This window comes from Notechis scutatus, chromosome 2, assembly GCF_049901735.1.
Source record: "Notechis scutatus isolate UNSWTSFEM ecotype Mainland chromosome 2, rNotScu1.2, whole genome shotgun sequence".
NCBI classification, from domain to species: domain Eukaryota; kingdom Metazoa; phylum Chordata; class Lepidosauria; order Squamata; family Elapidae; genus Notechis; species Notechis scutatus.
Genome location: NC_142010.1, coordinates 123,174,880 through 123,190,041, shown reverse-complemented (window position 1 = coordinate 123,190,041; position 15,162 = coordinate 123,174,880). Strand labels below are relative to the sequence as shown.

The window sequence follows — 15,162 nt, the reverse complement described above, 5'->3', positions numbered from 1 at the left end:
ACATCAGTGGGCATGTCTTAGAGGTCCTTTTGACCAATCAGTGCCAAGGAGGCATGTTCCCTGATTGCCAGGATTCCCTCGATGAATACTATCATGAGACCTTATAATGCCATTCTTTAAACTGCGCTTTCCCATTGGCTCATTACCAGTATGGACCAATCACAACTTCCCAAGCCTAGGAACAAATGATATCCTCCTCCCATTGTCAGCCAATTACAAATGCACCTCATGCCTATTTCTTCTAGTTGCAATAAAAAAAACTACTGTTTTTTTTTTAAAAACCTTACCTAACTTAGGCTGTTGAGAGATAATGATCTCCATGCTTTATTCTAGGGGGTGTCAAACTGGATTTCTTGAGGGCCAGATTGTAGTTGTCCTCTGTGGGTTGGCCGGGGGGCTCGGGGGAGACGGGCCGGCTGGCCTCCTGCAGCACCCTGCCGGCCAAAACAGTTGCTGTAGGAGGCCATCCAGGCCTAAAATGGGGTGCGCAGGGGCTGTCCATTTTCGCTAGCAGAGGCACCGCAGGCTGGTCCTTTGCTATTTTCAGGCCAGCCCAGTGGGCCTGATCTAAGCACTTTAGAGTTTGACACCCCTGCTGTATTCCATTTCAGTAGCAGCTCCAGTTCTAACTGGCTACAGCAGCTGGCATGCCCACTACCTTCCAGTACTCGATCGTTGCCCTGGACAACCATCTTCTGTTTTGATTGGCAGTTGCTTGGTGGCTTGCTTTTTCCTTAATCATTTTTCAGTTGATTGAATAATGGCCTGTCCCTCAGTGCATTATCCACATGATCCCTTCAACTCTTACATCTCCCAGTGGGCATCCTTTCAGATTTTGCCTTAACTGAGCATACACTGGGTATACACCTTTTGCTTTCCCAATCCTGCACACAGTCCCGCAGAGTTTCCCTTTGCTTTATTTTTAAAACAACTTTAAGTTGCAAAGGTACGTTATTAATTTTGTTTCTGAGTTTATTATTAGCAATTATTCTTTGCTGTAAGGTTTTAACAGACCTCCCTATTGCTTTGATTATTGTAGCGTAAGGGGAAAAAACCAATGCCTTTGTTAATGTTAAAGGTAACATGGGAAAGGCTGAATGTGCAAACTTTGTGCAAACTTTGGGGGGAGCAAAGGCAGGCATTTGTAGACCAGTCCACACTGAACCCAGCCAAACAAGGTATACTTTTCCTGCATGGATGGCATGGGCAAGAAGCAGAAGAAAGCCCAATCAATTCTAGTGGTGCCCACAGTCTTAAGCCGAACACTAGGCCATCCATGTTACCAATTTACTGCAATCCAGATTGAAGTTGGTTTAAGAAACAAACAGAACGGTGTGGGGAAGTAGCCTGCGGTGCAAAGTTGCACTTTAACTTCAACTTCTTTTTGAAAACTGATTAATCAGGGTTTTGGAAGTACCCTATTTTTGACTGGCTTCGTTACATTGGCCAGTTAGACATATGTGGGCATGGTTTGTGTTCTTGTATCCTGGAAAGGGATTGCTGTTTGTAATTAACCTAGCTGTTGTAAAACGAACTCTCTCCTGTGCTGTTCCTTACTAGGTTATAACACAATTTGGCTACTTTGCCTTTGACTCAAAGCATATTGTATAGACCCAGGCCCAGTTTAAGTTGATCTAATGACAGTTTGGCCTGTGTATATGTTACGTTTCTCATAGCAGAAGTAGAACATTTTTCCATTCCCCGCGTGAACACTTAAAACTAACTATATATCAATTTAATTTTCTTTCTCTCTCTCTCTTTTACTCCCCATTCAAGCCTGAAAGAATCAACCCAGAACTAAACCAAAAGGGATACAGTGTAAAATCTGATATTTGGAGTCTGGGGATTACAATGGTAAGAATACATTACTGAGGAATGATGGTGGGATTGATTTTATTACTTACTCTATTCTTCTGACTTTTGCAACTCAAAATCCCTGTAATCTGAAATGGGTTTAACTGGATTTAAATTAAGGAGGCCTGTAGCCTAAACGTACTGGTTCAAAAAAGGGGGAAATCAGAAATTGCATGGAAGATTCTTGAGTGAATTGATTGTGTTCTGTTGGCAAGTCATGGTAAAGGAATTTAGAGCTGACCTTGGAGAAGGGATGAGAGAGCCATTAAGGGGAGAAAGAGAGTGAACTTTTAAAGAGGGACCTGACCTTCTAAGAGCTTACACAGTCCCAAAAAAGGAGAACTTGTGAGAAAGAAACTCAAGGTAAACCTTGCCTTGACTTCGTTGAGTATAAAATGAGACAAAGGGAAACTTCTTCAAGAAGAAAGAGAGACAGTAGCAGGCTTGTCAAACTGGAAGCCCACAGGCCAGATGCGTCAACCGCAGGCCACGTCCACTCCGGCTCCGTAAAGGCACAAAACGTCATGATACCTCATGATACGTTACGTGACTTGATCGATTTTGACACCCTGGCAGTAGGGGTTCAAGGAATGCTGCTTTATTGTTGAACGGTACCATAGAATCTTGAAAATCTCTTTTCTGACTCCCTTTTTATATGTAACAAAATCAAGGTGGGTTTATTTTGAACTTCTTTCTCATACTTCCTTCTATCTGTGAACTGTATAATCTCTTGTCCAGGTTTCTCCGTCTCTCCTGATTTGGTCCTGCCTTGTTCCACCTCTCATGATTTCTTCAAAGACAGCTCTGAATTCTTTAGGGTCACACTAGAGTGAATCCCCAGTTTTTTACACCCTTCCAAAGAAAGTCAGTGGAGATAAGCAAGCATCCTTTTAGAAAGCATCCTGACTGGCTCTTATTGATTGACGGATGAAAGAGTACCTGATTAGTTTCAGACCCATTCCCCCTCTTCCCGTAACTCTTTGAATTGAGCTGCATATAGAGAGATGATGTTTAGCTTGCTTTTATTTTGCTTGTCTTGTTTGTGTTTTGGGCACCTGCCTGATTTGTACTCTTTAATTGATTTCAAGAGGTGGCCTCCCCCGCTTCCTTCCTTCCTTCCTTCCTTCCTTCCTTCCTTCCTTCCTTCCTTCCTTCCTTCCTTCCTTCCTTCCTTCCTTCCTTCCTTCCTTCGTCCCCCCCCCCTCTTATTGGGTTTTTTTTTTTTGCAAAATGATTTGATTTTCTAGGCAAAAGCCAGATTTTATTTTGCATCACCCTCATGAAAGTATAAACAGTTCAGGGAAGCCTGGTCAGAAGAAAGAAAGAAAAAAGCAAATCTTTTCAGAGTCAGAATTTACAGAGCACTACGTTAGTTAGCTACAACACTGGCAGCATAATTTATAAACTAGCCCCCAATTGGTCCATGTGGTTGGCAGAGAGTTTATCCATTTAAATTTAGATTGGGCTTTTTATACTTTCTTCAGAAATGGAAGAATCTTAGCAGGCCCAGCTGTCGTCCTCAGCCACAGTTCTGCATTGCTTGCGATGAATATTGAAAAACCAGGCAGCAACATACGTGGGTTGTGTGTCTGCAAACAGAAGAAAAAAAATGCCCTATAGCAACCATCCATCACAAAGCTTATTCCATTGGCACCATGCTCGCAGGGGGGAAATACGCATTCGGGATGAACATTAAGGTTTCTGCTAGCAAGTCAGAATAATTCTCTTGGGAATGATTAGTCCCCCTTCTTTGCAACAGAGCCCTTGTAGGCTGGGCAGAGAGAGAAAACCAGCCTCTCCGCTGGCACTCTTGTGTCTTCTGGAGAAGCTGTGGGTACATGGCACAAACCAGAAGAACTTGCCTCACATATTTCAGAGCTGCAGCTTTGAAATATTCCCAGAGACATGCTGTCTCCAGAGACTTGCACAGGCTGTGCCTCAGAGGCACCAAATGAGCCCAGTGTTTCCAAGGAAAAATGGAAGCGGGAGGGGGAGAAAAAGCACAGCCTCTGGCAGAAATCAGAAAAAAGAACGAAGTTGTAATTTCAGCTCTCAGCCTGCAGGTGGCAGCATGCAACAACATTGGATTGAGCTTGCATGTCTTTATGGTAGTAGCCTTTTCATAGTTTTCTTTGGGGAGACAGAGGGACGGGGAGGGAGAGAACAGTCACTGGAAGACGTCTTGATGTCTCCCTGTCTTTTGTTTTTGGACCTAGATTGAATTAGCAATCTTGCGGTTTCCATATGATTCCTGGGGGACGCCGTTCCAGCAGCTCAAACAGGTAGTGGAAGAACCATCACCACAGCTCCCTGCAGACAAGTTTTCAGCTGAATTTGTTGATTTTACCTCACAGTGGTAAGAACATTCTCCCTGAATCATGGAGAAGTCAGATATCGCTTCATTAACCTTTGAATTTGCTCACATATTACTGGGCATACAGGTGGATGCTGACATGCTGACCAGAGATAAATGCAGCTTAAAATCAGGCAGTTGCTTCTAATATGCAGTGGAATCTCAAATGGGAGAGGATGCATAGATTGTATCTAAAACGAGTTATTTCTCAGGAAAGGAGAAATTGACAAGGGGGGGAAAAAACCCAGTTGCTTATGAATTGCTTTCTAACTGCAATCCAATCAGTCTTTTAATACAAATATTGGAACAGGAGTGTAGTAGTTGTTCAGGAAGGTAGTGAATAGGTAATTTGAATCTCAGTTATACACGTTCTTGTTATTAAGTCCTACAATGCTTATCCTTTAAAAATGAAACATGAATGAAAATGTTTCTGGGCACAACACTAATGGTCTCTGCTACTCAAACTAACATTTATTGCATACGACTAGTCCTAATAACCACACTAAAATTTCTGTTTGGTCCCCTTCCTCTTTTTCTGTCCTTTTTACATGTCTCGAGCTGTAAATTGTAATGTTTTTAGGGCTGGGAACAGATCTGCTAACTGGTGTTTTTAAAGCATTGGCTTTACATTATATGATGGGGTTGAATATTATTTTTGAATTAAGAACAATTAGGCACCCACATATCTGTCTCTGGTCTTCACAGTTTTCTCTTTTAAAAACAGCAGAAAGGTGGGTGGGCTAATTGCTTTTGCAGTTCTGCTCAGATCTCCAGATGTTTTGGCACCTAACTCACAATGCTTGCAGACCTGTCCATCCCATTAGACTTGAGTTTCTCCCAGGACCATGAAGGGGAAGGGAAGGGCTTTGCTTTCTTCCAGATGTCCGGCTGCAGCTGTATCATTACCATGCCTTGTAAAAGCTTTTTCCGCAAAAGTGTCTTACTCTTTTTATTCTTTCCAACCCAGAGTTAGAAATCAAATATGCTAAAGGCTCTCTACCTGTCCATCAGCAGAATAACTCTCTGAAAACAGAACAAAATGCAACCAGATTTGCAAGGGGAAGCCAACAAAAGAAAGGTTTTGTATGAAACTGGCTTGACTTGTCCAGGGGATGTGAAAAACAATTCCCAATAGAGTTATGTAGCATTTTGGAATTCTGCTGACTGCTTATTTCTGTCCCCACTTTTTAGGGGACAGTGTCACATTTGCAGCCTGTCAGACTCAACCCAAGGAAAGAGTCAAAACCTAGGAGCCACACATACGCACCTGTCCTCAAACACACACAAAGAGAGAAAAGACACAGGTGGTCCTCAACATACAACCATAACTGAGCCCAAACTTTCCGTTGCTAAACAAGATGGTTGTTAAGTGAATTTTGCACCATCTTGCAACCTTTCTTGACACAGCTGTGAAGTGAATCTGGCTTTCCCATTGACATTGCTTATCAGGAGGTCACAAAAGTTGATCACATGACCCTGGGACATTGCAGCCATCATAAATCCATGCCAGTTGCCAAGCATCCAGTTTTTGATCACGTGACTATAGGATGCTGTAACAATTGTAAAAGTGAACTTTTTTCAGAGACGTAACTTTGAACTGTCACTTAACAAATAGTTTTAGATTGGGGACTAACTGTACTTTATTTTACTGAAGAAAATACAGACACCTCCTATGACTGCCACTATAAAGATGTTGGAAAGAATTCCTACCTCTACATCTTTCCCTCCTTTGATATGTTTATTAAATATGTTCATTGGAGGTATACCTAGCAGATATTTCTAACGAACTTCTCATTTTCTATGCTAAACTTGAGGGAAATGAGCAGTCTAGAAAGATGAAATATAAATAAATAAAATCAACATAAATGTTGACACTTGCTCATAAACTTGAAATCTTAGTACATTTAAACAAAGCTTGAATGGGGCAATAACCCATGTTACATTTTTAAAAAAACTTAAAAGTATTGACTACTGAGTGCTCATTCTGAATTACTTCTAACCTTGTAATAAACATTGCCAAACAAAATAAGCAAAGGAAAAACAGATGAATGTTGTGAAATACAAAATCTTAAACTTCTTAGCTTTTCAAAATTGTTTTTAGCATAGCAGGTTTCAGTACCCTTTAAGCTTGGGTGCCATACAAAATCTTCTGTTCATTTTTCTGTTTGCCAAGGATAAAGTAGTCCCCAGCAAGGATCCGTAGTTGAGAGTTCAAGTTGGATCAGCCTGGAATTAATGGGAAAGTTGTAACTAGGCAGAACATATAATCTCTGTGGCCTGTGATCATTGCCTGTAAATAGTGACTGTTAAGTTTAATGGATCTGAATTTAGAAAAAAGGAAATATTGGTATTACCAAAAAAAGTTTGAGGTGAGGAACACAAAAAGACAGAGAAAGGTCTGCAAATGTTAACATGGAGTGAGAATGAGGTTAAAACAATAGGAGAAAGAACAACAAAGGGAAGTAGGAGACACAGAGGGACAGAAGGAAATAGACATTGGTCTGTTATATAGAAAGTAGTTATCTATATTTTTAGGTTCCCAGTTAGAAGGCAAAGCATTGGCAAAAGAGAAAGTAGAATTAAAACTATTGTGTTAAATTTATGAGCTGGCCTCTCTAACTTGGGCTTCTTCTGAAATTCCGATTAACACATTGCTCCCTAGGGTTGCGGGTCGATTTGTTATGTCTGAGCTGGTTTCTGTTTAGGCCTGTTGGATTTGTTGCAATTATTTTCTGCAGAGACTTTTACTCTCATAAAGTTCTTTTGTATTTTTTAAAATCTATGTTCTCTGAGCCTAGACAAAATATATCCTTTGCCTAGAGTAAAGTTACTTTACGAAATCTCTAAATAGTGAGGTGGCCACAATAAGATTGCAACAATAGTAAGTCTTAATTATGTTATCCTGTCGATCTTGGAAGGTGACACATTATACCCAATCTTTGCAAGCTTAGCTTCCTGAGTTCTGATTGCTTAAGGAATTTGTGTATAAATAAATACAAATAATTCTAAAAAAAGAAAAATAAGGAAGACAATTTTTCCGGTCTGGTTATTTTTTGTGTGTGGGGGGAGGGGTTTTTTGGAAGTGGGTTTTTTTTTTTAAGTGGACACTCATGCATGACTATTAAAGAATCATCCTGACGTTTTCTATAGAAGCTTCATTGTTTTGAAAACAGGCAGAAGCCCTCAAAGGAAATGGCCAAGGTACAGTAAGATTGTCCTTTACGCAAACTGGCTTTACTGTCACTGCCTTCTTCCTGAGCTAAGCCATGTGTGCCTCAGTGAACTTTTTCCTAAAGGACTATTTACAGTGGCTTTCAGGAAATGTCACGTTGACTTCCCAGAAGATTATGTAGGAACTAAGATGGTTTCTCAGACTTTTGAGCCATTTTTTGGGGGTGAGCAAGATACCCTCAGAAATAAAATTGTGGTAAGAAATAAGGTCAGGGAATTAACATTAGTGTGAAGAAAGTAATGTAGTTCTTTCATTTCTGAAGTTTGCCCCTAAGAGTGACATTAAAGGGAATTCTGCTCTTTTCCTTTGTCAAACGGTACTTGGCAATATTCCCCTTGTTGCTTTGGAGGCATTTATATCTATTTGGGAGCATTCATCTGGAACTGCAAAGCAGCCCCCTCACTGAGAATGGAAAAATAAAAAGATTGATGGCTACCTTTTCTATAATATAGCTCAAGCCTGTTCAAAGTAGTTAGTAATATGGTGGTGGTTGCCTGAATTTCTGTGTCTCACAGCATGAAAAACAACTTCATTTTGTTTTACCTTTTCTTTCTTTATCTTTGACCAGAACAGTTGTTTTCAGACTATATTCAGGAGCCTATTAAAAGTCTGTGAGATTGCTGCAGATATGTAGTATGAACACCAAAATAAAATGTCTAGAGAGTTCACAAAAGGTTGCCAGTAGCATTTGAAATGTCATGAGATTTAAGACAAGAACAGCAAAGTGTCATGAGATTTGGTGATTTTACAAAATTTTCAACCTTTTAATAATAATAAAGGCTCCCATAGATACTACCAGAAAGGTGGCATTTCCCCTGGAAGTACAGCACTTTGTCTCTACTTATTTTTAGTAGATTTTTTTTTTCATTTTCTATATCTTTTTTGCCCCTTTATGCATCTTGAATTTATATTACTTTAGCTATTTGGCAATGTTTGTTAATCAAAATTCACTAAATAAATAAAAAAAATTGTTTACACTTAAAGATATTAAATCCTACCAAAAAACTTTACCCAGATAGCATAAACCAGGGGTCTCCAACCCCCGGTCCATGGACCGGCACCGGGCCACGGCATGGCAGAAACCGGTCCGCTCAAACAAGCAAAGCCCCATCTGCGAGATGCAGGCAGCACATGAAACCACACCCCCTCCGATCCACGGAAGAACTTCTCTCCACAGAACTGGTCCCTGATGCCCAAAAGTTTGGGGACCACTGCCATAAACAGTCTTTGGAAAGCAACAAACCAACAGGCATTCGTCTACATTAAAGTGTTTTCAGGATGAACTTGGATAGTATTCAATCCTTTTTGTCCACACACGGTTTCTCCTGTCAGTTTTGATAAGCTGAGGCAGTGTGTGTATGTTTGACTGTGAATCATCGGCTTTTGTTATTACACAGCAGAAGCGCTTCCGTACACCTGAGCTCTGTGATGAAGCAGCAAGAGATTATCAGGAAGTACCCATTCAGCAAGCATCCTTCATTTCTTCCGGGCCTGATAAATCCCAGCAGAGGTTGTGTGTTTGCTGGAGCTGATGAGCACGCTTTGCTTTCTCATAATGTGACGCTTTATGCCTCCTTCCCCTCCATGAACGCACGGGTATGTGTCAGGATCTTTTTCAAGTTGCTCCAAGCATCTTCCCCATAAATACCCTGCCAGGAAGAGAGTGGCTATTACATCCTGTCTTCAAAGTTTTTTGTGTTTTTTTTGTGGAAAGAGACTGAAATAAACACTCTTTTACCTCTTCATCTCACAGCCCCGTAGCCGTCAAATGTTCCCAGCCAGCCATTGTAGTAAAGCTATTTTCAGAAAGGAGGATCTTCACAAGCATCAATAATAACAAACTCCGTATTTAGTCAGTAGGTTAAACAAATTGAATGTGGAAGGCAAGGCTGCACTGTATTTTAGAGTCAGTAATGAAATGTTACATGCATCAGCTCAGCGCATAGTCAAATATTTGAAGACAAGCATTCTTGTGTCAGATTTGTACCTGTTTCTGCAAGGCATCTTTGGAACTGCAATTTTCAAAGAGAGATCCATTATTAGTTCTTTTACAGAATGTAGGTCATAAAGCTTGTCTTTATTTTCCATCCTAAGCATAGCCTGCAGTCATTATGTCTTTTTATCCATTATACACATGAAAGTGTAATTGTAAACTCACTGAGGAGCTAAAGTTATGAAGGCTTTTCTTGCTGTCTTACCCTGATATCCTCAACTGCTGGGCATGAATACCTGTTATAAGCAGACCTGCTTATATAATCTGCCCTGAAAGTTAGAACCTTGCACAATCAGGATTCCATCTCAAAGAGTGTTGGGACATTTATGCCTAAGTTCCTGCAGCAGAAATATGGGCCACATTTCAGTCATGGTTATCAATGATAGGAGAAGCTGCATAATTAAGTGATGCCACTTTGCTCCCCGGTAATGATGGTAGACACATCATGGTTCTAGTAGGTAGGTTATGAATATAGAATGGGAACTGGAAATCATCCTCTAGGACCATGATGGCGAACCTATGCTATGCATGCCGGAAGTGGCACACAGAGCCATCTCTCTGGGTACGGCAGCCATCACCTGTTGCTCCCCTGGGTTCTGGTGCGTGCATGCGCGCTGGCCAACTGATCTTTGCACGTGCAGGTGCACCGGAAACTGGAAGAGCAGCTCCCTGGAGCGCATGCACGCACTGGCCAGGTGGTCTTTGCGTGCGCAAGCACGTTAGGAATCGGAAGACTAGGTGGTTGGTGCACATGTGCACACCAGGAAGCTAAGCTTCCAGTTTCCGGCGCTCACGTGCTGCTCTTCTAGGTTCTGGCGCATGCGCACACTCTCATTTTGGCACTCCGTGCAGAAAAGGTTAACCACCACTGCTCTAGGAATTCAAGTAAACAGTGATCCTTATTACCTGCATCAATTGTGAAAGATGTGGAGGGAAAAGAAAAGACTAGATGAGCTTTCCTTTTAGTATTGCTAGATGTCTTTGCAACTGCAATCAGCTGCAACTCCAAAATCAAAGCATACATTAGTAATGTGCCAATCAAGTGACTTTGTAAGGATCTACTCCTTGATTATATGTACAGGTAGTCCTTGGTTGTCAACTGATTCATGTTTGTGATGATTGCAGTATTCCGGGATCATGTGATTATCTTTCATGACCTTCTGACAAGCAAAGTTAATGGGGAAGCTGGATTGACTTAACAAGCATATTCCTAACTTAACAACTGCACTGATTCACTTAACAATTGTGGTTATAAAGGTCCTAAAATTGGGCAAAATTCACTTAACAAATGTCTCGCTTAGCAACATAAATTTTGGGCTTAATTGTGGTCGTAGGTCGAGAACTACTTGTATAATCTTTTCTTAAAATTAAGTCAGTGCAATAAACTACTTTTCATGCCATATCCTCAGTCCAACTATGATATTATTGTCTACCTAGGGGGTTAGTCCTTAGGAGCCGTGGGGGCGCAGTGGTTAGAGTGCAGTACTGCAGGCTACTTCGGCTGCCTACAGTCTGCCTGCAATTTGGCAGATCGAAATCTCACCAGGCTCCAGGTTGACTCAGCCTTCCATCCTTCCGAAGTGGGTAAAATGAGGACTCAGATTGTTGGGGGCAATAGGCTGACTCTGTAAACCACTTAGAGAAGGCTGTAAAGTACAGTGACACGGTAGTAAGTGCTAAGTGGTAAGTGCTATTGCTATTCCTAACTTGATTGATTGTGTATCATAAAAACTAGAGATCTACTTTAACATTTTATTTCATGAGGAAACTTAGATAAATAATTACAATCATTTTTGAAATCGGAACAGGATAAAATTTGCAACATAGAATATTACCAGGGAACGGAGGAAATAAAATCTGCTGTAGTTTAATGTAATTTTGTTTTCTCTCCCTCCCCCTTAGCCCCGGCATTAAATTTATTTGAAAGTTATGTTGATGTTAAGTAATGAAGCATATGAATGTCAATATTCATAAAAATGGTAAAAATACTTTTTAAAAAGTTTGGTTCTGTGTTTAAAATGTATGGATATTGTGATGAACATAGAAGTAGATAGGCTGAGGACTTCATACAGAGAGATGAAAGATGATAGCAAGAAATAATGTGATCCTTTCCTGAGTTTGGTGAAGCTGGCTGTTGTAAGGTGTAAGAGATTAATTCACACATCCATCTTTTCATTAAAAGCAATTGTAGTTCTTAAGACCACAGCGACATGTTTTCTTATTTCAATGGATAAGAAATTGTAAACTGCCAAGAACCGGTGATCACAGATTCTTTTTCTGAAAGGATTGAACAAAGAATGGTGATCTAGTCACAAGGATTACTCTGATTTAAAGGCAGAGTGGTCAGTCGTTAGATCCAAATGAGTTTTACAAGCACTCAGAATTACTTTTGAGCATATAACGGTGTTCTCAACCTATTGTATTAAGAAATGGAGCGTAATAAAAAATTGTGAACTGCAGCCAAGGTTAATTAGAGCAATCCATCCTGCTGCAGTTTATCTGAAATTGAAATTTTTTCAATCTATTCTAAGTTTTGGGTTTGCATGGAGTCAAACGTAACTCTTTGTTTTCATTTTTAAAATTTGGGAGTAGAGTCTCTATTAGAGTAAGTAATCTTGCATCTAATCTTGCATCACGAATGGTAAAGTAACATGTATAGATGTTTTACCCAGAATCTATTCTGTTCATTTTGTGTAAGATGTAAAGCACCCTGGTACCAGTTTCTCAGTTCTTGGCACTGTTTATATTGACTTGGCCGATACAGTATTAAACACAAAGAAGATACCAAGATATTAAAATTGTTCATTTTCTTTCACCTTCACAAATATTAGCAGGTATTAAATAGCACTCAAATTGTTGTTTTTACCTAGAATTTGAATGTTAGTTCTTCAGATACTTAATCCCTTATTTAGACCTTGGCTTATTCTAAGAAGGCTCATAGGCACAGTTTGAGAAGTTAATAGTCTTGTTATTGCAGGACAGATTGAAGCCATATATTGCAGTCACAAAAGTCAAAGCCTTTAATATATATTGAGTTCAAATTCTAGACCTTATCAAGATCAAACTCTAGGTTGTGGGCAGAATTAGCCTGCAATACTGCACTTTAACCACTGTGCCACCAGGGCTCATTGGGTATGTGGCTACAATGATGGCCTTGAGAGGTATTCAAACTATGTTAGTATATCATTTTCTAACCTGGGAACTGCTGATTTCTCCTTCAGCTTCGTTTCTTACAGAACTTCCCTTTTGATTTAGCAAAACTGGTCTTAGCTATTATTGGATGGGGATGAGGGTGGTGGTGGTAAGCTAATTCACTTTGTGAATTTTGTCCTGCACCATATAAATGTATCATTTTTTAATTTTGAAGTCTTGGTATGGAAGGTATCCAGTAAGGTAAGGGTATCCATTTAAAACCAGAATGTATGACATAAAATATAAGGGTTTCCTTATTTTCTGAATTTAAATTTTTGGAGGTAAAAAAAACTCAAACCCAACTCTAAAATATTTAACCAGTAAATTAAGAAAGTGAGATTCTGGTTGCCATATTGAAAATTTTAAACAAGCCAGAAATTTTTTCAGCATTAGTTGTCTACATGTAGCTGAGTTGAATAGCAGCATTTTTGGTTTTTAAAAAAATGTTTGACATTTGTTTGTTAAAGCACCAAATAACTGGCATAATTTCTCTTTTACATTTAAAGTTATTTTTGGTTAAACTTGAAAACTCATAAAACTACACAGTAAAACATTCACCAAGTACATAAAGCAGAAGCCAAGCTTTATTAGAAATTTCCACATTATATTATTTATAGCATAAAAACATAAGGATGATATTATCATGAAAGCAGCCATTAAAAAAATAAATAGAAACCACTTTTTTAAAATTTTGCCATGCTGTGGATTATATTGACCTCTATTGAAATGCCAGTTTTGTAAGCAGAATTGAATTCCTATTTTAAAATCAATTTAATTTTCAGAAGTTTAAAGCTTTTGCCACTGTGAATTCTGAAGGAACTTTTAAAAAGTTTTCTTTTTTCCTTTCCCCAACTCAGTAAACAAAATTAAAATGTATGAGTAGCTTGTATAATGTTACCTGGGAACTACATTCTAAGAGATTTTTTTTAAAGGAACAAAAATGACCAAAAGGTCTTCCTTTAAAGCTTGCTATAAAATCAAATGAACATGGTAAATCACATTTAATTTGTATGGATATGATGTGCCATCAGTGGATACTTTAAAGTATAAGTTTACTTTAACCTCTTTTATATGAGATTATAAATTATATTAATGTTATTCTGTCTTATTCTTGAATTTGTAAACTCAAAAGTACAGACCATTTCTGCTTAAAGAAGCTGCATTTATTCCATTTACTTGTACTTCAGCCAGATACAAATTAGATTTTACAGGTGGAATTTAATTTCAGTCATATAATTCTGCCTTACTCCTGTGCTTATGAGATGTGCTTGCTGCATATATGCTGCTGATGCTTCAGAATTATGGTTGGGGGGGGGGGGTATGCAGCAGAACTTATATTTGTTGTGCTATTGAATTTGTGAAAAATAGTATGATTGCTTTTTTAAAATGTTTATAGCACAGAATTCTATATCGGGGTCCTCAGCCCCTCCGGTTCATGAACCGGCACCGGTCCATGGAATGCCAGAAACCGGGCCATAAAGCAAGCGAAGTGTATAAAGGCAGCACACGAAACCATGCCCCCTTCAGTCCACTGAAAAACCTCTTTCCACAGAACCGGTCCCTGTTGCCCAAAAGGTTGGGGGCCACTGTTCTATATTAAAATAGTGAAGCCTTTTAATCCCCCTACTTCATTTGAGGATTTTTAGTGGGAATTTATTTATATTGTTAGTGACTTATAAGTTTGGTTTTGAGCATAATCTCTATCCAGCTTTAGAGAGAACCTTATCTGTAGCTTTTGTTGGTTAGATGGGCTTTTGGGTGTTGTTTATATACTGAACCTAAAATAATATGTATCTTTCTTTTTTATTCAAAGCTTGAAGAAAAATTCCACAGAAAGACCTACATATCCTGAGCTAATGGTGAGTTTATCTTGTTGAATCCAAGTGTAACGTAGATTTTCATTCTTGCATTTGAATAAACATGAGGTCAGAAGAATAGTGGCATCCTAATATTTTTGTTCTCTGCCTTTATCCTTTACATAGCCAAAAGAAACGTCAGTTATAGAGTTGTTGCCTGTAGGACCATGTTATCGCTTGCACCTAGCTCTCCCTTGTTGTTTGCTCAGGTATATTCATCTGAATGCAGAACATCCAGGCACAGTTTTGAAATCAGTGAATGAGGAAGGAATGGAGGAGAGAGGAAGGGAAAGGAGGGAGGGAGGGAAGAAGGAAGGAAGGAAGGAAGGACTCCCCTTCAAATGTTAGAGTTATTTGATGCAGTGTTTTATGAATTAGTATCAGGAATGGATGAATCAGTTGGTTTCTAATCCAAGTCATTTTTGCTTCTGCTTGTCTATAAATTGAAATACACAACTGCACATATGCTCACACACGCAAATGTGCCTGGACACGCACAATCATATGGAAAATACGAGCTCTGCTTTTTTATTATTGCCACAGTTTTCAATATGTATACTGAGGTATTTAATTTTTTTTTTTTTTGGTAGCTTATCAAGACTTTCCGGTGACTTCATTATGGTTCAGTATTCTTTAAAAGAGAGATATGAGCTTGCATTTAAAAAAACAAACAAACAGCACA

The 15,162-nt window shown here is 39.2% G+C and overlaps 1 protein-coding gene across 2 annotated transcripts in view; it reads left to right on the top strand.

The window, feature by feature from the left end:
• Nucleotides 1-15,162, top strand: part of MAP2K6 (mitogen-activated protein kinase kinase 6) — a 105,833-nt gene that overhangs the window by 85,873 nt on the left and 4,798 nt on the right. For both annotated transcript variants that reach the window (XM_026675810.2, XM_087956050.1), the window contains 3 exons: nucleotides 1,777-1,854; nucleotides 4,071-4,210; nucleotides 14,438-14,483. In XM_026675810.2, coding sequence (XP_026531595.1) covers nucleotides 1,777-1,854; nucleotides 4,071-4,210; nucleotides 14,438-14,483 — 264 coding nt within the window. The remainder of the gene's footprint in view (nucleotides 1-1,776; nucleotides 1,855-4,070; nucleotides 4,211-14,437; nucleotides 14,484-15,162) is intronic.